This window comes from Dichomitus squalens (assembly GCF_000275845.1).
Source record: "Dichomitus squalens LYAD-421 SS1 unplaced genomic scaffold DICSQscaffold_2, whole genome shotgun sequence".
NCBI classification, from domain to species: Eukaryota; Fungi; Basidiomycota; class Agaricomycetes; order Polyporales; family Polyporaceae; genus Dichomitus; species Dichomitus squalens.
Genome location: NW_006766884.1, coordinates 571,224 through 597,838, shown reverse-complemented (window position 1 = coordinate 597,838; position 26,615 = coordinate 571,224). Strand labels below are relative to the sequence as shown.

At 55.8% G+C, this 26,615-nt stretch overlaps 8 protein-coding genes across 8 annotated transcripts; 5 read left to right on the top strand and 3 right to left on the bottom strand.

The window, feature by feature from the left end:
• Positions 1–2,307: 2,307 nt before the first annotated feature.
• On the top strand, positions 2,308–5,551 carry DICSQDRAFT_77666 (MFS amino acid permease). Its single transcript, XM_007361037.1, has 18 exons — positions 2,308–2,628; positions 2,680–2,753; positions 2,808–2,869; positions 2,928–2,968; positions 3,022–3,155; positions 3,208–3,255; positions 3,307–3,331; positions 3,388–3,416; positions 3,482–3,499; positions 3,561–3,730; positions 3,791–3,906; positions 3,966–4,090; positions 4,143–4,298; positions 4,348–4,405; positions 4,467–4,595; positions 4,651–4,746; positions 4,810–4,909; positions 4,974–5,551. The coding sequence occupies exons 1-18, from the start codon at positions 2,416–2,418 to the stop codon at positions 5,198–5,200; spliced, it is 1,821 nt and encodes a 606-aa protein (XP_007361099.1). The 5' UTR covers positions 2,308–2,415; the 3' UTR covers positions 5,201–5,551.
• A 1,060-nt stretch (positions 5,552–6,611) lies between these two features.
• Positions 6,612–7,221, bottom strand: DICSQDRAFT_177261 (uncharacterized protein; the record flags this gene model as incomplete). Its single annotated transcript, XM_007361036.1, has 2 exons — positions 6,861–7,221; positions 6,612–6,800 (listed from the first exon to the last, which is right to left on the bottom strand). Exons 1-2 carry the CDS (start codon positions 7,101–7,103, stop codon positions 6,612–6,614), a joined length of 432 nt encoding a protein of 143 aa, XP_007361098.1. The 5' UTR covers positions 7,104–7,221.
• Positions 7,222–7,533: 312 nt separating this feature from the next.
• Positions 7,534–9,612, top strand: DICSQDRAFT_77664 (uncharacterized protein; the record flags this gene model as incomplete). The annotated part of the gene is made up of 4 exons (XM_007361035.1): positions 7,534–8,327; positions 8,389–8,716; positions 8,847–9,099; positions 9,162–9,612. Coding segments are annotated over 4 exons (1,439 nt in total), but the record flags the coding sequence as incomplete, so codon positions are not given.
• Positions 9,613–9,854: 242 nt separating this feature from the next.
• On the top strand, positions 9,855–12,532 carry DICSQDRAFT_132032 (CK1/CK1/CK1-G protein kinase). Its single transcript, XM_007361034.1, has 10 exons — positions 9,855–9,966; positions 10,073–10,113; positions 10,250–10,319; positions 10,403–10,551; positions 10,641–10,740; positions 10,804–10,938; positions 11,003–11,173; positions 11,234–11,380; positions 11,445–11,470; positions 11,556–12,532. Exons 1-10 carry the CDS (start codon positions 9,867–9,869, stop codon positions 12,069–12,071), a joined length of 1,455 nt encoding a protein of 484 aa, XP_007361096.1. The 5' UTR covers positions 9,855–9,866; the 3' UTR covers positions 12,072–12,532.
• A 4,011-nt stretch (positions 12,533–16,543) lies between these two features.
• On the bottom strand, positions 16,544–18,711 carry DICSQDRAFT_50077 (uncharacterized protein; the record flags this gene model as incomplete). Its single annotated transcript, XM_007361033.1, has 6 exons — positions 16,544–17,129; positions 17,223–17,309; positions 17,363–17,778; positions 17,834–17,961; positions 18,017–18,118; positions 18,177–18,711. The coding sequence occupies 6 exons, from the start codon at positions 18,709–18,711 to the stop codon at positions 16,544–16,546; spliced, it is 1,854 nt and encodes a 617-aa protein (XP_007361095.1).
• Positions 18,712–19,281: 570 nt separating this feature from the next.
• Positions 19,282–20,266, top strand: DICSQDRAFT_49813 (uncharacterized protein; the record flags this gene model as incomplete). Its single annotated transcript, XM_007361032.1, has 6 exons — positions 19,282–19,435; positions 19,506–19,570; positions 19,621–19,692; positions 19,748–19,863; positions 19,929–20,045; positions 20,098–20,266. The coding sequence occupies 6 exons, from the start codon at positions 19,282–19,284 to the stop codon at positions 20,264–20,266; spliced, it is 693 nt and encodes a 230-aa protein (XP_007361094.1).
• A 2,703-nt stretch (positions 20,267–22,969) lies between these two features.
• Positions 22,970–24,213, top strand: DICSQDRAFT_50028 (uncharacterized protein; the record flags this gene model as incomplete). Its single annotated transcript, XM_007361031.1, has 7 exons — positions 22,970–23,181; positions 23,242–23,392; positions 23,451–23,560; positions 23,607–23,658; positions 23,714–23,929; positions 23,997–24,085; positions 24,138–24,213. 7 exons carry the CDS (start codon positions 22,970–22,972, stop codon positions 24,211–24,213), a joined length of 906 nt encoding a protein of 301 aa, XP_007361093.1.
• Positions 24,214–24,407: 194 nt separating this feature from the next.
• DICSQDRAFT_143198 (uncharacterized protein) lies at positions 24,408–26,309 on the bottom strand (the record flags this gene model as incomplete). Its single annotated transcript, XM_007361030.1, has 4 exons — positions 24,408–25,039; positions 25,098–25,257; positions 25,312–25,988; positions 26,051–26,309. 4 exons carry the CDS (start codon positions 26,307–26,309, stop codon positions 24,408–24,410), a joined length of 1,728 nt encoding a protein of 575 aa, XP_007361092.1.
• Between the last annotated feature and the right edge of the window lie 306 nt (positions 26,310–26,615).

The following is a 26,615-nucleotide window of genomic DNA, read 5'->3' as shown; positions in this document are numbered from 1 at the left end:
GGGTCTCGGCCAAGGTCGGCAAGAGGTGTTCCGCTCTCAAGGAAATGAAGCGCCGTCCCACTCATGGGGCCGCTATACTGCGCCTTGCATAAGTCCGTGAACGCGCGGATTTTTTTCTCTCCAGCGTCTACCCTACCCGACCTGCCTAAACAGGCTACATCACGGTTACAAGCATGGCAGAGCTCCCCGCTGAGTCCGCTCGCTGGACTGGCATCGGCATTCCCAACTTGAAGCTTGAAGGTGAAGCTTGAAGGGTGAGCATGCAATGAATCCAGTAGACTCGGCCATACTCGGAGTCATCCAGTTTTTATGGTGCGCGGAGATAGCTTGCATGAGGGGCAGCATAGTCACTGCATGAGAAGTGAATTGGGCCCTTTCCAATTAATACATGACTTGTGACATTGTGTACGGTCAGATTCGAGTTGCTCCTAGTGCCTGAGCGCTGTATGTGCATATCGTGAATGAGATACGTCGAGGATGTGTCACAAGGCATGTCGAAGCCTCTGCACTGACTCAGGCATGTCAACTGCACCTTGACTATGGTACCTCCCGTTCAAATCAGGGTACAGGATCCCCAGGGAGGACCAAAAGGGGCTGAAATACAGACATGAAAGTACCCGGGCACCCATATCCATACCTCATCTACCTGGGTACGCGTGTGGTCTACCAACGCCCCTTCAGTGAGGCCGTGACGCCCTGTCATGGACTCGTAGTCCTGTAGGCTGATATGGCCTGTTTAGGCAGGTCGGGTAGTGTAGACGCCGAAGAGAAAAAAATCCGCACGTTCACCGTTCACGGACTTATGCAAGGCGCAGTAAGGCCCGAAAGTTCACGACAACTGGTTCGATCTGCTTCATACCCACTTTAACGAACATATACAGCCGAGGGTACATCATACGATACCACACAGATATGCCTCCTCCATATCGGAACAAAAGTGACAGGGGCCGACTGAATACGGGGACCAAAACCGACTGTCCCAAGGACTGGTTAATCACTGTAATATACTGGAGCAGGGACATCACATGCGGAAAGCAAGTGATGGAACTGAGATGAATAATCGAGGTGGTTCGGCAGGAACTACATGTGTGTGCCCGATGGGCAGAGCTCTAGAGCACACAAACAGTCGCCGAGATGCAAGGAAACATCGAGACGAGGATCCTGACCCGGAGAGCATGCAAAGTATGCGCCTGTAAAAACATACTCAGGTTGAGTCGATCTGTGTCTCGTCCGAATAACATATCAATATTCATGAACACACTAAGGACACGTGTAGTGTGTGCAACCAGCAGACTCACCAGATCATCTGGTCCCAAAAGTCGTGCAGGTAGTTCATGTTGTTTCTACTAAGTAGGTCCAGTTGACGTCATTGGGAGGCGGAAGGCCGTCAGTTGTCCTCGTGCATGAGAATTGGATAGGAGCAATACGACACACGTATGAATGCGGACGTCGCTGCAGAGACGAGTCTCGATGGGTACTGGATTCCGAATGCTATCACTTCAGTCGTGTTGATGACATCGATATAAGTAAGTTATGCCGCGGACGGTTCACAAGTGAGACTTGTGAAGTATCTAGACAGTATGCGATGAAGGCACTACTGAAGGCCAAAACAGCACATGTACAGTACGTGACTAGAGAACAAGCACGGTCCATGCTAACACACGCGTTCCGATATTGAACGGATTGAGTGCAGTCCGAGGCGAGCGGACGTGTCAAAGCGATGGAGGAAAAGGCAAGAAACCTTACAAACTTGAGAACTCGAGTGCACGTACGCACAGGTAATACGCAACCCGGCGCGCGGAGATCGAGCAGGAAGAGCCAATGAAAGAAATCGATAGTCCGCCGGTCCAGATTCTCACCCACGTTGGGACATCGACAAACCAATCAAAGCGGAGGAGAGCAAGCCACAGCGACTTCTCACAGCGCTCACATAGCCCGGCTGCCGGGGCATTTCGTAAGTGCATTGCATCACACGGCAAGCACTAGCTTCGGCTGCTGAGCTAACATGGCAAAGCAGTGCATGACCCACTGCAGTGCCGTAGGCGGGAATTTGAAGAATTGCAACTGTGCATCTCGCATGTATGCATGCGTTGGATTGGCGGTGGATACCTGCACGACTGGGATGAGGTAGGGTGCGAACATCGCTCAGTTATGATCGTGATCCTCGGACGGTCCTATGTGCGGCATCTCGGCGCGAGCAGGCCTCGCGGTTCGGCAAGAGGGAATGCGGGCGCCAGATTTGTCACAGATGTTCTCATCATTATAATATCCCAGAGAAAGCTGGGGTACGATCATCCTCAGCTCGCTGCATTTCTCCCCGCTCTTGACCGCGGCCGCTGCTGTTCTCTGGCACCAATCTCTTGCGTCTCTGCGCTATTGGTGAAATCCGCCTTCGTTCAACCCATTCAAGGCGAGATGATGGCCTCGGAGAAGTACGACCAGGGCGCGTCCCCTATTGCGCCCGCGCTCGCTCCCGCACTTGGTGCCTCCTCGGATTTGGAAAAGGGAAGGAAAGAAAAACCGGTCCAACATTGGAAGCAAGGTGAAGAGCTTGTTCTTCCTAAAAACCGGATGAGGCTTGTATTCCCGGGCTTGATGTGCTGTGTCTTCCTCGCTGCCTTGGATCAGGTATGTGGTATTACTACATTTTGCTTGGCGCACGCTGACATCATACTATAGACGATCGTTGCCACTGCTCTGCCAACTATCGTAGCGAAACTTGGTGGCGGCAAGGATTACAGTTGGGTTGGGACGTACGTTCTCAAGACCCCCACTCTTCGTTTCTCGTGCTCACGCGCATCTTCTAGCGCGTACCTCCTGGCGTCCTCCGCCTTGTCCCCTATCTACGGCAAATTGTCCGACTTGATCGGTATGTGGTTCCACTCCGAGTGTATTTACAAGCGCACTGACATGCAGCCTACCTGTAGGCCGTAAACCAATCTTGTTTACCTCCATCGCCATCTTCCTTGTAAGCACGCCATTTTATGTGACCCACCCCAGAATTTGATATTGAGCATCCAGCTCGGTTCCGCGTTATGCGGTGCGGCCCAAAACATGACATGGTTGGTTGTTGCCCGCGCGGTCCAAGGTATTGGAGGCGGTGGGATCATTCAATTGGTCCAAATCACTATCTCGGATATCGTGTCATTGCAGGAGTGAGTCCAGCGCGCCTACTTGGCATTTCCCGCAGTCGCTAATGATCTACAGTCGTGGCAAGTATGGAGGATATATCGGTGCCACATGGGGGATTGCCAGGTGATTATCGCATGTTTGGCTTGACAGGAAGGGGCTAACGCTGCTCAACAGCGTCATAGGCCCTTTGCTTGGTGGTGTACGGATATCATGTTTTTATAAGCTACTTCGAAGGCTGACGCGGAGTCCACACAGGTTTTTACTGACCACGTTACTTGGCGATGGTACGTTCAACATGATTTTACTTTACAGGTTAGACCCGTGCTAACTGCTCCATTGATTGCGACAGGTGCTTCTTCATCAATCTGTAAGGGCCTCCTAGCCTGTCATCCGAGTATCATATGTGCTGACAGTAGAGACTTGCTCAGACCCACCGGCGGTGTCGGATTCCTCCTCCTGTTCCTCTTCTTGAACCTGAACCCACATCAGGGAAGGAGCTGGAGGGAGCACGCCAGGGAATTCGACTTCCTCGGGCTTGCTCTGCTCATTGCTGGGGTGGTCTTAATTCTGCTCGGCTTCAACTTCAGCGAAAATAGCTGTGTGTGTTATTTCATTCAAGAGGACGAGCTGATTGTCTGATAATCGAGCCATATTTTAGGGGACACTCCGGAGTGTATCGCTCCCCTGGTCATCGGAGTCGTTCTCTTGGTTGCCGCGTCAGCGAACGAGTTGTTGACGAAGCGGTCCCCCATCATCCCGCCTCGTCTGTTCAAGGTTTGCGCGTCCTCCCATTCGTTTATAGGCGATGCCTTACCATAGCTTGTCAAACATAGACGCGTACAACAGCGCTCATCCTAATTTCCGTGTTCTTGCATGGATTCGGTTTCTTCGCTGGCGCATACTACCTGCCGGTATACTTCCAGGTCCTCGGCTCTTCTGCTACCAATGCCGGCGTCCGGTGAGTCTCCGTAAATACCCTTTATGACGAGGTGCTCATGCACGACATGCAGGATGCTTCCGTTCTCTCTCGGCTCCGCCGCAATGTCTATTGTTTCCGGCCAGATCGTCTCTCGCACAGGGCGGTGGCGGCCCGTCATGTGGATTTCCTGGGCTATCATGACCCTTGGCTGGGGACTCATGATAATGCTTGACGATACCGCGAATAAGTGCGCGTCTGTTGTTCATACCTGCGCTCTGTCTAACCATGGGTCTTAGCGCTGAACGGGAGGTGTATCCACTCATTGCCGCGATTGGCATCGGATGTCTGTTCCAGGTTGGTTTACGGTTTCAGTCTGCTCTGAATACACCCAGACTAAACGACATCACATGTGCAGACCCCGCTGATTGCTCTTCAAGCCGCGATGCCCCTAAAGGACATGGCGACGAGCACTGCTGCATTCGTATTGATTAGGACAATCGGTGGTACCGTCGGTATCTCTGTTGGACAAGCCATTATCTCTAGCGTATGTCACCCTTATTCCGAAAGCGTCCAGCAGTTGTCTGATTTGGTGTTTACAGGAATTGCGCCGACGTGTTGCAAAGATACCTGGTCTCACAATCGACACCTCCCCAGCGTCATTGACTGACCTTGTCAGACAAATCCCACACCTATCGGTGCGTTGACCCGTTTTAGCTGTATTGTCCGCATAGCCTCTGACGCACCCTTGCGCTGCGCAGAACATACCTGAGCGAGTAGCATTGACACACGCTTACACGAAATCTATCAGCACAATCTGGCTTGTCAACACCCCAGTCATGGGTGTCGGGTTCTTCCTCGGTATGTTTACACCGCCTCAATCCAGATACTGGCTCTCCTGACGATGCTGGCGCGTTTCGCACAGTGCTCTTCCTCCGCGCGTACACGCTCAAGCGCGTGGTGCGCAAGGCTGGAGACGAGCCGCAATCCAGGGCGGCAGATATCGAGTCTCGGGCACCGACAGATCTGTCTGCCGCCGCGCCCGCAGCTGGCGTCGAGACCGTGTCTCGCGACGACGCCGCGACGGAGGGTACCGTTCATGGTTCCGATGAGAAGAGCGACGAGAAGAACGAGAAGGGTTCCGACAACTGATCGGTGCATGTTTCTGCTACAGGGGTTATGGTGATACCGCGCATTGTTTGGTGGCTTTACGAGAGGGTTGGTCGAGTGAGTTGAATGGCTGATAACGACACGCGACACCACAACATATTGTATATCATACTAGACAGCATAGATGTTCGCCGCGGATGATCTCGCGCTACCATCGCGCATTCGACACTATATGACGCTTTACGATTTCAATAATGTCCGTGCCTCATCGTCACTTTCTTCATGGGTAGTAGTGTCGTAGTATAGTTCTGGTTGGCCCGGGGCGGATTGTCTTGTATCAACGGTTCCTTGCATATCGCAACCCATACTCGCATTGGCTTCAATTATAACCCCCCGAGTATCCCTGTGGCGTCGGGCACAATGCGTGGTCCACCAACGTTATTCAATGATTATCGAGACACCATCTCAAGGTACCGCATTTGAGTGACATGAGAGGTAGCACAAGGGGACGTGAAAACACCGGGTGGCGGCATCGCGGACTGACGTCCTCGCGTCTAAGCGGAGTTCACCTGCGCATCCACACGGTCCCGCGACCACAACGATCGGCAATCCCGCACACAAACCAGTCTGACCGCGATGGGCCCCAGCAAATCCTGCCACGCCAGACCCTGATATGGTGGGAATGCAGGGTCCGGTGGCGGTCCGGTGGAGATGGGACATGTTTCTGCACGTCTGCTGTGAGAGGATGAGCCTGCGAAGGCGGCAACGGTGACTGCGTGCCGAGCTTGGATGACACCTCGGATCCGCTCTGGTGCAGGGCGGGACGGGTGTAGGCAGGCGACTTGATTCGAGAAGGCAGATAAGCGAGCAGAGAGACAAAGGGAGACAGCTGCGTCGAGCTTCGAGCGTCCGCTGCCAAACGATTGATTCACCTGACTGTCGAAACACGGGGGACATATCACGTTCGCCGATGGCCCCCATTTGCCGCCGTACGCTCCCAGATCGGGGCCGACGACCCTGTCGGTGATATAGTACTCGACGCAGGCAGTGACGCAATCTGCATGATTGCGCCGCGCATATAGGCCAGCCACATCACCGCTCGAGGCGGTAAGAGCACTGTGGTTAGTGGAAAGTTCCTCCGGGCGCTCAAACGGCGCTAAACGTGTGGGGTCCGCGCGACGGACCATGGCGTCTGTCAGATTTGATCGCCTCCAGTGCTCTCTAGATCTCAGCCACACACCTACATACCACCATGCCGACATCAGTTTGATGTTCGCGATGGTCCGCACGAGGCTCGTACGTACCTCCACTGCGACTTGTACAGTAGAGGCGGGCCCGGGAACGCGGCTTGTCTAGATCGGTGATTGCACCGGTCAGTGGACACAGATTGCGTTTGATTCATTCGTCGTCTAGGACGCTCTGCGATGAGTCCTTAGTGGGCGACATCCGACAATCAGGAGCGACCGCGGAGCGGGACCATTGAAAGGCCCGAGAATAGGTGGGAGGCCCGCTCCGGAGGTCTACCACCAGCGGGCACAGTTGCGGGAGCAGGAATGGCGGAGACGGGGGTATTTGGAACAGTGCCCAGGGGAAGGGGAAGCAGCCGCCGGAAGAAGCGGAAGCATGAGGGGCGGCCCTGAGCCTAGGAGCGTGTCGTTAGAGTCTCGGACGCTCGGATGGCCCTTGCTCGGGGCGTATCGACTTCCCAGACGTCGCGAACGAGGGCGATATCCGGATAGCCGGACATAGGCCCGAGCAGCCCTCTTCGCCCAATTCGTGCGCAGAGCATCCTCGCTCTTCGGGACGGAGGCTTGAGCTGGCGCGCCGTGTTTGGGTCGGTCGAGGCTGGATGGGGGATAGGCATGCCTCGCTGTTGGGAAGAGACGATCTGGAGCTTGGAACGCTGATGACTAGGCGGGCGGTCAATGGAGGTCAACTGGTACATGGCTGGGTGCTAAGCCTGCCTGGAGGGGGCCGAACCGCATCCAGCTCAACATAGCAGTCCCATAGAGCGCTATAGTCGTGAAGCAAGCGACGGCGGGGCAGTGCGCCCCTGCGATCGTATGCGGAGCGCAAGGACAACAGTAATCGGCGCCCGCGGCGGATATGTTTTTGTGTGCGGGGAACGGAGGCCTGGACGCGCGACCGGTGCCTCTGGCTGCGAATCCAAGGAATGATTGTGTTGTAGATTCGTCGTGAGCGTAAGAAGAGTCGGAGGGGGCTGATTGCCGCGTGAGGGAGTGACTGGCGATTGCTGAAGAGGGTGTTCAGTCAGAAGCGACGGCCCCCTCCCACACTCTCCACTTCTCTCTTCTCCTCTCCCACCTCCTCTCCGCCCCGCCAGCGACCCTCCTGTCTCCTGCCATCCCACTTTACAATGCCTGCCGAACATGCTACGACCTCTCTACACGACCCTCCCCAGCCAGACCCTCAACAGTCACAGGTCAAGCTTTGTCTCGCCTGCCGCTGTCCTCTTACCGCCGAAGCGGCCAGCACACCCTTCTCTCTTCACGGACATGACACAAACGACGCCGTAAGCTTGGAGGCCAGCCCTGTATGCGCCTCGTGTCGCATTCCACTTGCACCCCCCGCCCGGGAAGGTCTGTTTGCCGAAGTGGAGAGGGAACTCTTGCGCCGTGCCGCATCACTGCAGCCTGCAGGCAATGAGGCACCACAGCAGGTCCACGAGCTTGCCCCTTCCGCCGTCTCGCCGAGTCCCCCGACTATTGAACATTGTCCGTCGCCACAGGATATAGTGATGGAGGTCCCTGCCGCGGCTCCGCGCGCCTCGACTGTAGCTGCGCTCGCGACCGAGCTTTCAACAAGCTCTTCTGGACCTGCCACTGTTATCCCTCGATCCCCTCGACCTCCCTCCTCCACCCTCAATTCCCCCATTCTGACCCGCCCGACTCTTGCCCCAATCGATACGAGCAATCCCCCCTCTTCGTCACAGACGCCTACCATACGGCGCGCCGAGCTAGCCTCCGCGTCGCAAACAGGCTACCGCCAACGTTCTCATGCATCATCCTCATCTGGTCTGGACCCGCTGTTGGATATCACCCGCCTGCGAGTGCGTTCGCAAGGTCACCACTGCCTATACCCCGGCGCCACTTTCCAGGGAACGCAGAAGAGTGGCAGGAATAGCTACGACGTCAACGTCACTATCGTGGTGCGTACATCCAACCATTTACCCGACTCATTCAGAGTCTTGACCGATGTCTCCCCGCCAGGACGTCGACTTCTCCTCTTCACACTTGTGCGGATACCTCCGAATCCGTGGTCTGACGGACGACTGGCCCGAGCTTACTACTTACTTCGACGCCGAAATCATCGGCAGTCGGTATGGTTTCCTGACGCGGAACTGGGGAGCAAACGAGCAGGAGGACATGGTGCATTGGGCGCGATTCCCTGCGTTCCGACACGTCAAGAATGAGCTCAAGAAGCCTCACTTGACGATGCAGGATGCACTCAATCGTGGCGCGGTGTTCATGCGCTGGAAGGAGAAGTTCCTCGTCCCTGACCACCGCGTGCAGGACATCAATGGCGCGAGCTTTGCTGGTGAGTGACATCTTACCAGTCTGTCTTTCAAACACGTCCATTTGCGTAGGACAAACTTCCATGACATCGGCTTTTCCGAGGAGGCATCATTGGAACTGCAATCTGACCATATTTTGCTTTGGCTGCACAGGATTCTACTATGTATGTGTGGACTTCAATCCCCAGCAGTCAGGCGCAGTGCAGCTCCCGTCCCCCGTGGAGGAGAACGTAGAGATGGCAACGTCACCGACAATGACACATGCAACGAAGCCCGAGACACCCTCCAGGTCTCGACGCATCTCCGTGACGCGGGGGGCCCGCAGAGCAGGTCGGTCCGCTTCGCGGGGAATCCCGTCCAATGTGGCAACGATGAGTGGCTTCTACTTCCACCAGAATTCTGAGCCGTAAGTGTAGCGTCCTCGGATCTCTGTGTGCTTCCGATACTGAGAGACTGTTTCCCATCCAGGTACCAGCAGCTATCTCTCGTTCACGTTCCAGAGCACACGAGCTCGTGCTTCGAGTTCCGATGATCAGCTTCATCTCACTCGCCGACGTCCGTAATGCTCGCCGGGCAACAGTAAAAGCTGCCGCGAGCACCGCGCGGGTCGGCATACCTCTGGATCCCAGGCATCTGGGCCAGGCCGCTTCCTACTCCTCCATTTACTTCACCTGTCCCGCGGCTACGCAACCTTTACGTGTTCGTCGGCGCCGTCGGCGCTACCTGTCCCCCCCTCTGCATTTACTGAAACCCCGCCGGACCAGCTGCTCCCTTGCTCACGACTTATGGTAGCCGCGCTAACGCCACTTCCATTCATACCAGTTGCATTGCCCGCGATCTCCCTGTACTATCTGTTTAGTTTGGTGCCTGTCCGTAGTTCCTACATAGCTGTTGTATGACCTTGCAATGCCACTCTGTTCTAGCGTCCTACCAACGAGAGGGCCATGTGGTGGACTTGGTGACGGGGTTGGACTCAGCCGAGGGGACGGTGAACCAAGGAGACGGCCGGAAGAGGCAAGCGAATCGGGGAGTGCCGAGAGAGGCGAGAGGCCACCGTCGCGCTCGCAGCTCTCTCCGTCCTCAGGCTCTCCAGCCCCGGTCGACGCCCTCTCCTTCCCCCCCCCCCCATCCCCCGTCCCCCTTTCCTCCACAGCCCCGCCGACGCCCCCGACCATGTCGTCTCATAACTCCTCCTCATCCAACAACGTGGTCGGTGCCCATTACCGTGTTGGAAAGAAGATTGGCGAGGGCTCGTTCGGGGTTATCTTTGAAGGTGTGTGTCCGCGCGCGAGGGCCACCCTGCGCTCCGCAGGGACAGCGCGACGTGGCGTAGGGGTGAGGTGATGTGTGCTGATTGCGTTTCGCTGGACTCTGCGTAGGCACGAATCTGCTCAACTCGCAGACCGTCGCCATCAAATTCGTATGTGTCCTTTATTCGTACCCTGGCGCGGTCTGGGTTTGCGGTGCTAACGGACGCCCCTCCCTGTCGGTTTCTCGTGATCCCCCCGACGCTGCGTTCGAATCGCCATTGCCGCCCTATCGGTTCGCCGCTCTAGGAGCCGCGGAAAGCAGAGGCACCTCAGCTGCGCGATGAGTGTCGCTCGTATCGCATCCTGGCCGGCTGTCGTGCGTAGCATCTCTCCAGATTCCGTTGTGCTGCGCTTCATGCTCAAAATGTGCCTTTCTTCGTGGGCGCCCCCGGCGTGCAGCTGGCATCCCGCAGATATACCACTTCGGTCAGGAAGGCCTCCACAACATCCTCGTCATCGATCTCCTGGGTCCGAGCTTGGAGGACCTCTTTGATATGTGCGGGAGGAAGTTCTCGATAAAGACGGTGTGCATGGCGGCCAGGCAGATGGTGCGTGCTCCTTTCGCGTACCGGAACTGAGTGTATGCGACTGCGCAAGGCTAATCGTGGCGCACCCGCCCGCCCTCTACCGTGCGTAGCTGACCCGCATACAAACGGTCCACGAGAAGAACCTCATCTACCGCGACATCAAGCCTGACAACTTCTTGATCGGCCGCCCGGGCACCAAGAATGCGAATGGTGAGTGCAGTGTTTCACGTGCGCACTCGGATGTCTGTGGTGATTGACTCGCTGGATCGTTAGTGATCCATGTCGTCGATTTCGGTATGGCCAAGCAATATCGAGACCCCAAGACGAAGCAGCACATCCCGTACCGGGAACGAAAGAGTCTGAGTGGAACCGCGCGGTACATGAGTATCAACACTCACTTGGGTCGCGGTGCGTCTTTGGCATCATTGCGGCTGATGGCCCTGATGTCTGAATCAGCATATTTTTTTTCCAGAGCAATCACGCAGGGATGATCTCGAGGCCCTCGGCCATGTCTTCATGTATTTCCTCCGCGGGAGCCTGCCATGGCAAGGCCTCAAGGCTGCGACGAACAAGCAGAAGTACGAGAAGATTGGTGAGAAGAAGCAGACCACACCGATCAAGGAGCTGTGCGAAGGCTTCCCTGGTACGTGTATGCGTGCTATTGCACCTGTCCTCGGTTTCCGACTAGACCAACTACTCGCAGAGGAGTTTGCCATTTATCTCAACTATGTGCGGAAATTGGGCTTCGAGGAGACGCCCGATTACGACTTCCTCCGAGAGCTGTTCGCCAAGGTTCTGAAGAACAATGGCGATGTCGAAGATGGCGTTTACGACTGGAACCTATTGAATGGTGAGGCGCATGGTGACTTCCACGAACGTGTCAGAAGTGGGACTAAATTTGCCGTTTGCGTCAGGTGGAAGAGGCTGGGAAGCGTCAATGGTACGAACAGACCCCGTGTCTTCTTGTCCAACGTCCCCGAGGGCGATACGGTTTATGCTGACGCCTGCCTGTCTTGGCATTCTAGGGCGGCGGGAACCAGATTCTCGCGCAAATACAGAACACACCGGCAACACCGCAGCAGCAGTACGATTCTCGTCGAACCGGCCGGGCAGACCGCGATGATCGTCGACGCGCATCTCAGGCGGGCAACCCCGTCATCCCCCCTTCGCCGGCTCTTGTCCGCGCCGGTTCGAAGTCACGGCATCCAGGCGCTCTTACGCCCGGCATCGGCGGCACTCCGAACATGTCTGCGGAAGCGCAAGTCAACGTTCCGGTGGCCCAGCACAGGTTGAGCCAAGGCGGCTCACATCCGTACGCGAACGCTGCCTACGACACGTACGAGTACTCGGCCAACCAGCAGCCATACGGCCGTGCGTCGCCAATGGTGTCGAGCGTCGGTGCTGCGCCGCCTGCCCTGAGCAACGTCCGTGCGGTGGGCGGCGAGGTGGGCGTCGCGAACGGTGATGACCACCATGGGCAGCAAGAGGCTGAGCCGCCTAAGAGCACTCTCTGGAAGATCCTGACATGTCGATGTGGATGAGCAATGGGCGCATAACATGCCCTGCCACGCCAATTACGCCTCGTTACGCATACACAACTCATCCGTCCTGTCCTTACAGTTTGGTCATAGGCTTGGTTTATTCTGCTGGATTTTTGGCTACGTATTGGGTCGCTTCCTTATGGTGTTTCCTTGTCTCTCGCTCAATACCTCCATCGTTTACATTGCTGTTGGCTCTTCCCTCTCAAGTCATTGGCCGATACCTTTGCCCGCAATACTTCTCCGTCTATTGGGTTCGCTCACCGTCAACACCTCCAGTTGCCATGTATGCATCTCATTCACCGCACCACCCACGTCCCACCTATACGATGACCATCGCTATCCACTCTCTCGCGTGCGTACTGTCGCGCTCTTCTACCCTTTCACGCTTACGAATACATTCCCGCGTAATCAGCTAATACATTCAGAGGCTGCCCCGATGTTAGGGCGAAATTGCAGATAGTAGTAGTACAGTTCTGGCAATACACATGCATGCAATCATCCTCCGTAGATAGTAGCACTAGTGGAGGTAAACGCAACAGACAAGGATAAGCATATGGTAACTACAGTACGACGAGTGGCTGGTGGCTCGACTACTGGCGGATAGGCCTACTACCGGCGCGAGTGCTGGGTTTGCTTGAAGCGTCGCTGACGCTGGTGGCATGTGGGGAGGAGAGGCGGGACGGGGGACGCTGAGAGCGATAGCGGGAAGGGGGGCGCTGCGAGTGGTAGCGCGACGGTGAACGGCGGCTGGACTGGTGACGATCCCGCGACCGGGAACGGCGTCGGGAGAGGTGGTCGCCTGACGGAAGATGGCTGTAGCTCTCTATAGGCGTGAACTGAACAATGGTGCCGGCTATAGTTTTGTAGGAAGGGCCTACCTTTTTGGGTGAAGGAACTTCCTTGTATGTCCGAAGGAGAGAGTTGAGACTTCTCTGACGTATATTCCTCGATGGACCCGATGGATGCCATGGAGCGGGCCTTGTCCCCATTGTGCAGGGAATCCTCAGACTGACGGATGAATGACGGCCGTTCAAGGTCCGTGTCCCCGGAGTGGTGACTTCGTGTCGTAGATGGGGAGCGGTGCCGAAGTGGACGGGCTGTGGAAGAGCAGTCAGCGTCGAATCATTTGCAGGTAGATGTACGAGACTGACTTGAGGGGTGCTCGCTGATGCGCCGCCCATGATGGCCAAGATCTCCTTCATTGTCACGAGAAGACTCCGGCTGGTAACGACTCCCGTGGAGAAACAAAGACTCGCCTTGACGGTGGTCGCGGCCAAAGTGGCGGTCATCACCCTGTGGATGACTGAAAGTGCGACGGGACCAGTTGTTGACGGAATTGGCACGGAAACGATCACCACTCTGCTGCCAGTAATCCGAGGAATTGAATTGACCACCGTGACCGGAAGGCCCGCCCCCGCTGCCATGGTGGTGCTGGCCGGGGTTGTGGTGAGACGAGAGGCCCCCATTGGGAAACGAGGACTCGAGTTGCACACGTGGATGCTGCTGCCTGCCGCGTGGGTGATTAGACTGGCCACGATGGTCCTGATTTTTGGTTAGCATCCAAGTCTTTTGTGAACGAAGTCAGTTGGAAGCGCACCTGATATCTCGACTCGTTCACCTGCGGGGGAGGTTGGTATGCGAATCCATCTCGTGGAGGGAAGGCCATTGGTTTCTGGTCATGCTGCACTGGGAAGAAGTTCGCCTGCTGTAGCTGCTGTGTCACATAGTTGTCGTGGATTTGTTGTACCATGTCTTTCACGGAGTTCCTCATTGTAGGCATCATTCGGGATATCTGAGCTTCCACCACATTCCCGACGTCTTCTGCTTCAACACAGCGATCAAGCCGAGCTTTGAGAGCGCGTGCCTCTGCCGCAATATGGGCGCGTTCGGCGCGTTCCTTCTTAAGCTCCTGGCGTACTTCGGCCATATCTTCCTTGGCTTGACGTAGCTGCTCACGAAGCTCCGCTATCTCCTCATCGCGCCCCCAACGCTCGTCAACGCTCCGCTGGGTGGTTTCAACAAACGTCAACCGATGATCGAGCTCAGCAACCACCTGCATGACCTGCTGACGTCTTTCCCCCTCCGTCCAGGTGTTGCGAGCGAGGTATACCGCGGCGTGCTTGACGGACGTTGCTAACGCATCAGCGCGGGTCCCTAAGTCCGCAACGATTTGATCGAAGGGTACAGCGGAAGCGTCCGCGGTTGCACTAGCGTCGGGGACAGATGAACTGTCGTCGGTGACGATCTGCGATTGCATTGGATCCGCAAGAACGAAAGGTCTAGGTGGAGCTCCGGCGCTGGCGAGTTGAGGAGGTCCTGCAAGTACAGCTAGAGGAGGGGGCGTGTTCGAGATGGGAGCGAGACCGGAATCACAGGGCTGTAGAGCAGCTTGAACGTTGTATGAAGACCTAGGTCCTGCAACGGAAGGGTCAGCTGTGGCGGGTGCCAAAGCGGGATCGCGCAGCCCAGGTGGCGGGTGCTGCAGTGGTGAACGACGTGGAGGCGAGGGAGGACGACCGTGGTCAGAAATATCTGGCTGTGACTGCGACAGAACCTGAGGGCGGGGTACATTGACTGGAACAGGTTCGTCGTCGATCTCGATTATCTCTAAGTCTTCGTTCCCTGTGTGCTGTTCAAGACGCGCTTTCTTGTGGCGATGGCCCTCCTCCTGTTGCTGCGATCGCATGGTGGCTAGATGATCGTCTATCTCATCAGTGGGGGCGCCAGGCACTTTGACTCTCTTCCGCTTCTGTGTACGAGGGCCCTTCGCGCTGGAACTAGATGACGTAGCGGGGACCGTTGACCGGGAATTGCTTCGATCGCGAGGGTCTTCCGATGGGGCTGCAGACCGTTTAGTCCGTGGTAATCGAGGAACAGGATTGGGAGGAGGGTTGGTAGCAGAGGATGACGCCGGAGAAAGGTTAGGAAGCGGAGGACGAGCGGTACTCGGCTCTGAGCATAGTGCCGTAGCTCCGCTGTCAGACTCGGGAGACATAATGCGCTTGAGCGTTGTCGGTCGTCGAAGGAGAGCCCCAGACGGGTGCCTGCCGTCTGACTGAGAGAAGATCGGCGCCTTATTACCTTGGGCCATGGTCAGAGCAGATGCGAGGTCTTCCCCATAGCCCCCTTCTACGTAGTCGTCTTCCGAACGACTTCTGGACCGAGTTCTGTGACTGGCAGACTATGCCATCGTGAGCGATGAGACTAGATGAGACGTTATAGTGTATTCAAACTTACCGGACGCATGGCTGGGGGCGTGACCCTACTTTCCGACCTCCCTTGTCCTGCGACGCGCCCTCCTACTATCGCGTCCTGACGAGCAGACCGTGGCTTCTTCTGCAAGGGCTCCACTTCTTCGGTATCCTCTGAGATAGACGTTGCATTTCTCTGAGAAGACCTCTTCTGCGAAATCTCTACATACGCCATTAGTAGGCGGGCCTTCGGTAGACGAGGCGGGCCCGAGGGATCAATGATGGACACCTCAACCTCTGAGCTGGTGTCGACGGCGGTCACGGTGGGAGAGACGGAAGGCGATTGACCCTGAACAGTCTCTTCTGGGTCGCCGAACACATCAAGGCGGACCTCTGGGTTGTTCAACGAAGTGCCGAGTTCCTGGGGACCATTCGAAAACGGTGATTGCTTCTCTTGACCGTTCAAGGCATGATCTGCCCTGTATGGATCGCCCGAAGGTGCCCCATACACCTCTGGGCTGTTCGCCGAGACGTTGAGTCTTGCAGGACTGCCCATAAACTCCTCGGGAAGTGGTGACATCTCGCCATCGAATGCCGCGTGTATCACGGGGCTGTTGATGTTCAACCTGGATAATTGTGGCCCGATCATCAAGCTAGGAGTGGTCGCATACGAATCCTCGATGAACTGTGCACATGTGTCAGGCTCATTCTCGTGGATGCGTTGGAAATCACTGACCTCGGGTTCTACCTCGGGTTTCGCGTCATCCTCCGCTTCGAAATCCATCTCGGTCTCTGTGTCGTAGAACCCCACCTTCGTGAGGGTATGTAAAGGCTTGCATCGAGGGAAGTTCATCGCGGCGTCTAAGAGCCTATGCTTCGCCTTACTACCTCGGACGCCGTAAAGCTTCGGAGGGGAGCGTTTGAAGGCAGCAGCGTTGTTTTTATGAGTGCTATGATATATTGTGTCCCCTCTGCCGTGCGCGATTATCGCTTCTGCAACATGGGTACCCTGGCGGAGAAGGTGAGGGAAACATCGTGCAATCCTGCACGTTGTACAGGGCAGGGTAGTAGATACAGGCACTGGGTGCTCTGAACCGTGGCCTCCAGGCCTGCACGACCGTTCAGTCTGCATCTGTCGGGGTAAAGAACATTGTCAGTGTAATGCACGTAGCAACTGTAGCACTCGACGATAATAAACGTGCCTTCTCAGCGTAGTTCTGCTTCCGCGTTTGATACTGGCAAGCAGCCTCGAATACGCAGACGTCGTCCCGTCTCTTGAGGTCACTGTGGTTCGGTGAGAAACGCCGATGAACTTCTTGCTATAGCGACACACCTTGGTCGGAGGTCCTCGAGGCCGTCTCCGCTCAGATTGTTACCGACTTCACGCAACACCGCCGCCGCACGATTGCGGTCATCGATGAGGACCTGGAGCGGCCGACACTGCACGGGCTCCATCCCATCGCAGGCGCAGCTACGTCCTTCGACATAGCACGCAGGACAGATTAACAACCCGTCCCCTGGCCGCGTGCACTCCTCAGGCGCCGCCGAACATGCCCGGCACTCGAAGAAACTTTGAAAGATGTCCGCGCCGCAGAAGTCACACGCGAAGTTGCACGCGCTGACGCGATGCTTCTCGGTTCGGTCGCGCGCGTCGCGTGGTGGAACAAGCACGATTTTACGCGAGGTGGACGCTTCGGTCGCCACCGACCAGCCGGAGCAATCGCTGGAACCAATGACGCGTTTGAGTTTCTTGTGGCAGGACGCGTACTCTTCCCGAAGGACCTCGTCGAAGAGCTGGATGAGGTCACGCAATGACTTGGCGCGATCCTCGTTCGTCGGCTGTGGCGAGGGTGTGGTAGACGTTTCCCTATCACTACCGCTCTCGCTGGAGGACCCGTACTCTAGCATGAGACCGTCCTTGATATGCTGACCGTTCTCCTGTTTGTCTTTCGGCATAGACATAACGGCGGACTGCAGCCGTTGGGTGTGATGAAGCATGGTACGATACAGAATCGTCTTCACTCTGTATTGCTCCGGACGGCATACCCTGGAAAGCGGGAGTCAATATCATAGGGAATTCACATATTCATATCTGTATACCTGCGATACACCGGCAATTCGTGGTGGAGAGCGCTTCTCAACCCATGAAGTGTCATCCGGGACCAGCTCGTCTTCATCGCCAGTCCGCCTTGGTTAACGACTTGGTGGACGCTTCTCGGCGGGACGAGAACGAGGTCTCCGACCTTCTGCTCAGCAATGTACACGTTGAATGGGGCCTTGCCAAGTTCATCGACCGTAGTGACGTGCGTCTCCCAATCGAGCTCCTGACCAAGTTCTTTCTGGAACCACTCGGCGGCCTGAGGAGCAGCGTTGGATTCGGTCATGAACCAAAACGAGGAACCGCCATTCTCGGAGAAGCACATGAGGTTATGACCGGAGGAGGAGCACAGGTCCTTGTGCGCCGCCGTGAAAGTGTCGCCTATGCCGAGGTAGCACATGAGCGACTCGACCGCTTCCTGTGAAATGAGCGGGACTTTAGCATATGCGTATCATCCGTGATGTAGATCGTACAGAAGGATAGAGGTGACGAAGGAGATCACTAGAGCAGCCTGGCAGCAACTCCGCAGGAAGGAGCTCTGCAAGCCATTCCTTCCATTCGGTCGGGCAGTCCGCGTCCTTCCAGTATAGCCTCTGTGTCTCTACAAACGCGTATTCAATGAGTGCTCGACGGATTGAAATGATTGCTCTACCCACCTCCAGGACTGTTGTACACATCCTGGTCGCGCGACATACGGACGAACTCGGCAAAGGTCGTCGGGTAATCCTTCCGATTGTGCACGTTACGAACATGGATCTCTGCAACACGCGTTCGTCTCCGCTTGTTCAGCACGTAGAAGGGACATAGCAAGCGTACCTTTATCGCCGGCGTTCTTAAGCAACCACTCCATATTCAATATGTCCTCTCTCCAACTCGAGTGCTGGTGCAAACCCTCTACGATAAGCGGTTCACCCTTGCGCTCGTAGTCGTCCAAGACCTGCGAAGGATCCTCGGAGAGCGCTGACGCCTTCACTCTGCGGACCTCGCGGAAATTGGTATACTTTCCACAAAGCTCTGGGACGCTCCATCCTTTGCACGTGATACGAGGGGGTGGAGGATTTGATCTGGGTTCGTCCGGAGGCGTAGGACCAGGAAGAATTGGGGAGCTGGTCGGAAGAGTAGGCTCTAGACTCTCTTTGGAAACGGTGTTCAAGGGGACATCCTGAGGCCTAGACGACGGGCCTGCGAGCGCGTTGACTTGAGAGTGAAGGCCAGAACTTTGCTCGCTGGGTTGTCTGAGGAACTCCGGCGCGCGGGGGATAGGCGGCACAATTTGCGTGGGCAGGCGTGCTGCGGGAGTTCCTAGGGGCCTGAGTTGGTCGTACCCGGCCAGGGGTAGCTCCTGCTGCATCCGTTCATGTGACATGATCTAAGCAGACTTGTAGAGGCAACAGCGTCCTAGTGGACGCTGTGAGGAGAGAGGACCGGGTACGAGAGAAGGGGAGAGGTCAGATCTGGGGGTCGGTTCGCCGGTAGAGGTCAGGATGATATTGACGGCTTCTAGCGCCCATGTGGTCGAGTCCTGGGCGGTGCCGTCGCCAAAGCACGCGCCGATGGCCACCAACACGCTCGAACACTCTTCTTGACCGCAATATCGCCTTGCCAGTGCCTCAAGTATTCGCGAAGACAACTCTATCATCTCATATACCTCTCAAGAGCCGCGAGCCGCACTTGCCAGGGCCAAGTGGTACACCAACCGTAACGTGACGATTTGCTTCCCATATTCGCGCTGTCACAAACGCGATCCATCACAGGTCTAGCACGCGACCCAGCCGCGGGAAGGGCGGCCTCGAAGCACGTTTGACCTCAGTTCTCGACTTCTTTCTTCTCACTTGCTGGTGCCTTCCTCTCAAAGTTTTGATTTCATTGCCACCTCCGACGAATTCAAAATAGCGGCATCTCCAGGCAACGCAGCGGCAGCATGTCGAACATCTCCCAACCTCCGGAATTTGACTTCTGGGAATTCGTCAGCTGTGGCATATGCCGTCTAGAGTACATCAAGGAGTCCGGTGCCTTGTCCAACATCCCTTTTTGGATCACAGAATGTGGACATGTAGCTTGTAATGCCCATATTAGTAAGCTCTTCAAGCTGTGGCTTGTGGTGTGGTGTTGTGCCAAGGCTTGCTGATCTCCCTTTGTTCTGAGATGCGGACCAGAGCTGCGCCGAGTGCGGCAACACGGGGATCCACGTCCTAGCTATGTCGAGAGATGTGCGCCTACGGTCCAGACGGCTGGCTCTCCTATGTTCACATCGCTCTAGCTAGAACCGCCGATGTCTAACTGGTTCGAGTCTGCACCCGCCGCTCTTGACGCAGTGGGTTACACTCTCAGGGTACGTGCTGCGATATGGCGTCTTGCTGCTCTTGTAGACCTTCACCTCTTTCTAGTTTCAAGTGAACACGATGGCATCTCTAGTCAGGTTCTACAAGAAGAAGTACCTGCAGTACCGTCCATTATATGAACGGCTCAAGGAAGAGCATACGGAATCCAAGCGCCTCCGAAAGTACTGCCGCCCGTCATCTAGTATATCTCCCACCCTTCAGTCCCGCTCATATATGCCACTTCTAGGCTAGTTGATGATCTACGCAGCGAGAACCAGCATCTTGCGCAACAGCTACGAGGCTTGGGAGGAGAGCCCGGAGACATGATAGAAAGCGGCAAGAGACGGCGTGCAGACGACGAGGGGTGAGTCTCACAATTTACGCAGTACATCCGATTACTTATGTCATTATGTCAGTCGATATGCTGGACAGAGGACATCTAGCCCTCGCTCTATAGCTTCCTTACCGACACCAGTCGGTCCGAATCGCTTGACTCTTCCCCCAAGCCATCATCAACCCTCCTTCAACTCCCGTCAGACCCATCAGTCGCGTGAGCCTTCTGGATCCCAACGAAACCTTGCGTAAACCTTTCTGCTAAAGCATCATACAACCGCGTCCCTAACCCACGTTGAGCATAGGCAATATGCTTATGCTGCTCCAACTAGTGCCCAGGGCCAGAGCACGATGGCACCACCTGTGCTTTCTCATCTCCAGTCTGGATCTAGCAGACGTGTGCAGGCACGAGAAGAAGCAACTGTTAAGTACGATCAGCAAGCTATGCCTCCACCTCCCCCTCCAGGAAACTGGAGCTCCAGTACCAGAGCGCAGATACCGGCTGCACGGCTCGATGATGCATCGCGAGCACCGTCGCGACAACCGTCCTTTCTTCCCCCGCCCACTCCGAAAGCATCGTCCAGCTCCAGTCAACGCTTTATACCAACAACTCCGAGCAGAGCGGCGAGCAATGCGCAGCCGGCGACACCTCGCATGTTCCTCCCTGGCACTCAGTTTGGGTCTCAATCGCACACGCAACGCTTCGTCCCCTCTGGCGCGCAACGTCCTTCAGTCCATGGTTCTGGTTCTGGTAACATGGCAACTTCTGGCTCGACAAGTCAAGCATTCAGGTCACCTTCTTTGACGACGTCTAGGTCTGGTGGTCAGCGAGCGCCGTTCGTTCCTGGAGCTAGCGGCGGCTTGTCCTAGGTGCTCCTCTGTGGTCAATGATACGTCTTTGGAAGCCGATGTTGACTGGAGCTCCTCATGTTAGTACGTTGTAATGGACAATGACTTCCCAACAATCTATGCGCATATAGCCAGCGTAATCCGCATATTTCCCCGTTTGAAGCTTATTTTAGACACTCAGCCCAGCGTCGACAATATTGGGCGCTTCGAGTCAAGCTCTCTATGTAGCTCTCGGCCGACCTTGACCGTTTCAAAGTTTGCAACAGCGATGTGCCGGTAGACATCCGGTCGACGTCGACTGTCGTCGACTTGTCAACAGATGACGATGTCATCTTGTGCACAAAAGTCGACGTTAACTTTCCCGCAGAACCATCACCTGACTCTGACGCCCATGGACGTGATATGATTGGAGGATGCCCTATCGCGCACGCATCCAATTGACAAATTGGGACGTCTCTCTCATATTGCAGCAAGTCTCGCACTCGTTTCATCGATATGTCTTAGCTTGCTTGCTCCTTCATGTACCTGTGTAGATATTGTAGCCAATGTTCATCTTTTGCCTCTCTCCATAATGCCTGCATATACTGAGGCTCGTCAGACCACTAACTCAGCATTCCTCAGCCGGCGAGGCTGGTACCGGACGCACTTCTATGACCACCCAGGCTACATCGAGAACGACGCGAAGGCTCTCTACGGTGATAAGGTTGAGGTTTGGTGCAAACCTTGCTTCCAGCGCCGTGTTGCAAATGAACAGCGTGAGGATTCTTTTCAGTGCACTCGGATTAATCATGACAGACCTCCGAACGCGGCTTGGTCTGCCCACCCTCATGAACCTTGCAGAGCTTCGTTTGCATCTGCGCGACGAGAATATCCGCAACAATATGTCAAGGTACGCCTCAAGCGTCACTTCGGGGATCGCACAACGGTACCACTAGTGCAAAACTCGGCTGAAAGCGAGGCTACTCATCTCCAATCTCTCGAAGGTAGGTAGCAAGATTAGTAATAGAGTCTGTATATATCTCACGGTGATCACAGGCTCAACATCATGTACAGGTTCCCTGCGAGGTACTGCGTCACATGGAGCCTTCGGTGACCTTGTAAGGCAGCATCAGTCCGAGGATACTGATTCAGAGGACGACCCGATCTTTCCTTCTGTTATCAAAATCAAGCTCGAATCGCTCTTCTACTTCTCATGTCATTACTGGCAGAAACGGAGGGAAGATTCCGACATGACGGCATCATTAGATGAAGAGCTCGAGGTATGGAATATATTGGACATGGATGCCGATGGAGAGCCCGCTACAGAGACTTCGGAGACAATAGATGGCGCATGGGGGAACCAGCCAGATGCATTCACTAGTGCAGTACTTGGAATATGATACATAGTTGCTGCACTGACAAAGGGGAGCGGCGAGAGTAGATGAGAGGGTAGGTGGAAGAAAGTGGGTTGGTGATACAGTTGTAGGGATCGGAGCGCTGATTTGAGATTATTTACAGATAGCAGAGATGCTTGGGAAACTGTTGTGCAATGTTTGATGTCAAACGGATGAGTGGGGAGAGTTCGACAACTCAGACCGCGGGGAGGACGAGCAGACGGGTGAATTAGGCGCTGAGACGAACGGGTGAAAACGTCGAAGTTGCTGGGTCGCCGACAGGCGCGTGAGCGTGCGAAAGTGTACCGTTCACCTTGTCGACATGTCGACGGGTTTACTATACCTGTAAACCTGGTCAACGGTTGCGTCGACCCGCACATCCCTGGTTTGCAAACCTGTGAGATCAAGCGACTCGCCATTCTCAGGAGCGATGCGCAAGCCAGCTGGTACCGCTGCCGGAATGGCGCCCTGAACAATTGTTACACACATTCCTTCTCACAGTGGACTGGCGGATGTCGGCAAGGGCGGCTGCGTCAGGGCTGTCCGCAGCCTCAGCTGCAAGTGTCGCACCGCAGCAATATTACCACTCCACCCCATCCCTCATCGCGCAGGCCGCGCCTCCCCCAATACCTCTTGTGTGCTTGCTCTACCTTTAAACCTCTTTAGTCCATCCGTCTATCTGCATCCACGACCACACCTATAACGAAGAGGTCCTCCATAATCAGCGTTCGTGATGTCATACAACGATCCCTACGCGCACGGCCAGTACGGCCAACAGCAGTATCAGGATGCGCCCTTCAATCCGTACGAGGTCCAACAACAGCATGGATACACTGAGCCTGCGCGGGAGTATGCTGAACCGACATACGACTACACGGGACATGCAAAGGAGACTCCGAGGAGTGGATTCGATGATGATGTCGTGCCTGCACCTATAGGCGAGAAGTACGTCTGTCGCATATCAATACGCAGATCTTCGTTGATCATTTCACTCTGTGGCTTCAGGACTCCCGGTAACGTGCGGCGGTGGCGGAAGGACTACCAGGGGAACTTGTGGACGAAGGGCTCTCGACTTGGCTGCTTCGGCAGGTTCTTCTGCTGCACGCTCATGATCTTCCTCTTCCTCTTGATCAGCATTGTGCTCTCTCTCGCACTAGTGAGTCTCTCCCTTGGTCCCGTACGCCGATCAGGGCTCATATGCTCATACAATCCAGTGGCTCCGCCCACCTAACATCATAGTCGGCCAGCCCACCGTCGATGTGAACTCCTTTGCCATCAACAGCAGCAGCATCAGTATCGCATTGCCCGTCGACATCAGGTATGTGTCTTCCTTCCGGGCGTAGCTGCCTCCGTACTGACAGATGTGACAGCGTCAACAACCCGAACTACTTCACCGTAGAGCTGTACAAGCTTGACGCTACCGTGGGTTTCTCATACATGCGCAGTCTCCGGCTTCTGCTGACGTCGTACGCCTTAGGTTATATACCCCATCAACAACACCCAGATAGGGTCGGGGCACATGACGAACATCCAATTCAAGGACCACACTCAGACGAATTTCACCTTCCCTGTCACTATCGACTATGAAGCCGCGTCTGACCCCAATGGCGCTGTCATTACCGACTTGGCCAAGCATTGTGGTATTGACCCAAACACCGCGGCTTCCGACATCACAGTGACTATTGACATCAAGGTAGCGTATGATTGACTACGGCAGGGGTACATCTGCTTTACTGATGTGGAATAATCCCCATCCCCAGGTGGGAGTCAAGGTTATGCTGGTCCCCTTCACCACGACGATCACGCAGAAGGCTTCCTTCGCGTGTCCCCTGGGTAGCGATGCATCACAGTTTGAGGTGCGTTATAAATGACACTCTTCTGTGTGCATACATTGAGAGAAGTGTCACGCAGGGTCTGCTCAAGAGTCTTGGCATCAACATTGACGACCTTGGTGCTCTTGCGGGATTGCTACGATGATGAGCGGATTTCGCTCTTGCACGCTGTGTATATGACTTTGCTCGTCACGGACTACTACATTAGCAATTAGTCGAGCTTCATGGACGTTACTCATCGCTATCGATAAATCATTGAACATTGAAGGATGTCGCTGTTCCTGCGAAGTGTGATGCACAAACCCATATCCGACCAGTGCGACTACTTGACCCATTATCTTACACGGACGCCGACGCCGACGGCTTCGAGTTGTCTTCCCCGGATTCTAAATCCGTCCCAGGTCCCGCCTGGACCGCCTCTGTCGCCTCCTTCTCGTCCATGTCCGTCTCTTTGCTTATCTTCGCAGCCTTGTCCTCGAGCTGCTTCTTGACCTCTTCCTGATCGACGCCATATGCGCTGCACTTCGCGAGACACTGTCCGATCATCCCTCGCCACTTGAGGTGCCCGTCCACCTCGTCGCAGGCGACGTTCTCCACGCCCTGCAGCTCCACCGGCGTAAGCCCGGCGACGTGCCAGCTCATCCCCGACGCCCTCGCGAGCACCGCGAGCACGTAGTCGTTCTTGCCGTAGCCGTTGACTAGCCGGCCGGAAACGACACGGCGCACTGCAGCCCACTGCGCGGCGCTGGTCGAGATCGGGCTGCCGAAGAGGTAGACGTCTTTAATCAGGCCGAGTGTCTGCGCCGGAGGCAGAGAGGCGAGGTACTGTAGCGCTTCGAAGATGACGAGGGAGCCCAAGGAGTACCCGACGAGGGTTATGGGGCGGCTCCCGATGACGCGTTGGGCGAGGAGGTCCCCGAGGACTTTGCCGGTGCGCTCAGCGAGGTTCCTGGCTGTCACCCAAGGGTTGTCTGGTAGTCGAGTTAGTGATGGGTTAGTGAGAGTTCGGGGGCAGCGCCATGACATTACCTATGATCTTAGCGGCTTTGGTCCAGGCTGTGGGGGAGAGCGCGCTCCAAAGGCCGGCGAGGACGGTTCGCCTGATGATCTGTCCCTTGATGTACTGTAATGCTTGCGTCTTCATGAGGTCGTAGAGAGCCTTAGAGAGCTTCTCCAGGGCTTCTACTTCCTGAGTATGGGAGTCAGCCGAGCTGAGGGTTTGCGGGAGGATGAGATTGCTTGCCCATTGCAATGCAAAAGTGTCATCCCCCTTGAATACAGTCCATGGCGCCGTTACATCCTCTGTATTGTCGAGCCAGCCAGTGACACATAGGCGAGCGGCCATTGTTTCTCTGGGTTCGTGTACGGGTTTGATAGCGAGGTCTTGCACGTCCCTCGTATACTGGCTGATGACTCTTGCTGACTCCTTCGATCCATAGGCCCCAAACACCGCCCCGCAGACGACGGAGGAGCCAGCGAGACCCGTCGCGAGCAGCCCCACGGCAGTACCGCCGACACCCATCCAACCAAGGATCGAGCTGACTCCTGCGCCGATGGCTGGGGCAGCGAGGCCGCCTGTTAGGCCGATGATGGTGCCTCCTGCGATAGCTCCAGCACCGATGCCGGCGTATCGCATAATCCTGCTCCTGCGGGAATGCTCCTCGCGCGCAGCGTTGGTCTTCTTCTCCGCCTCCTCGATCGCCCTTGTGGGATTCTTGAGCGTCCTCGCCACGGACTTCTCGTCGACCGGGGCGATGGAGAAGAGGAAGGTGCGAGTACGGCTCGAGTACTCTTTGTCGGCGGTGACGTGCAGGAGGAGCACGGTGTTCAAGAGAGGCACGAGCTGTTCTGAGGGTGGGAGTGGTGGGAGGCCGGCCGTTGACGTGTCGGAGTAGGGGTCCAACTGGGGAGGGTCTTGACCTGCAGAAGTATATTGGGATGTTAGGTCGGATCGGGCTAGATACGAGACCGTACAGACGTGCCTTTGCCAGGTTCGCGACAGGCGAGCCAGACGTTCTTGAGCGTATCCTGAGACCAGGCATCTAAGGCGAACACGAAGTCTCTTTGAGTCTGAGACGAGTCGGTGTTGTGGACCGCCCAGGACTCTGCTGTAGCGTACATCTCTGCCTGATTCCGGAAGCCCGCGAGCTTGCGGGTGAGACGCTCCAACACAGCTGTACATTGCTCGTCACTGAGCTCCTTGGGAGTAGTTACCTCAGTTAGGTCGATCTTGTCTGCCATGGGTACACGGAGAACGCATGGGTGATAAGGAGAGCATATACGGCAAGCATTGGGGCCATGTGCTGAGCTTATAGTGGAGAAGCTGGTAGCTCCGTGTGGGATACGCGTCTAAGTACGTCATTCGACGCAGCAGAGCATCTGGTAGCGCGCAACAACGTCCAAATATTTGCGCCAGTGTACCAGTACCTTCGTCTTCTTGTGGATGTATCTTTTTGTATATGTATTCGTGTACATGCAAAATGGCTGCCGCATCTGTTGCACCTGGGAGTCCCATCAGTCGAGAAACAGGATCGTCATATGGGGCTT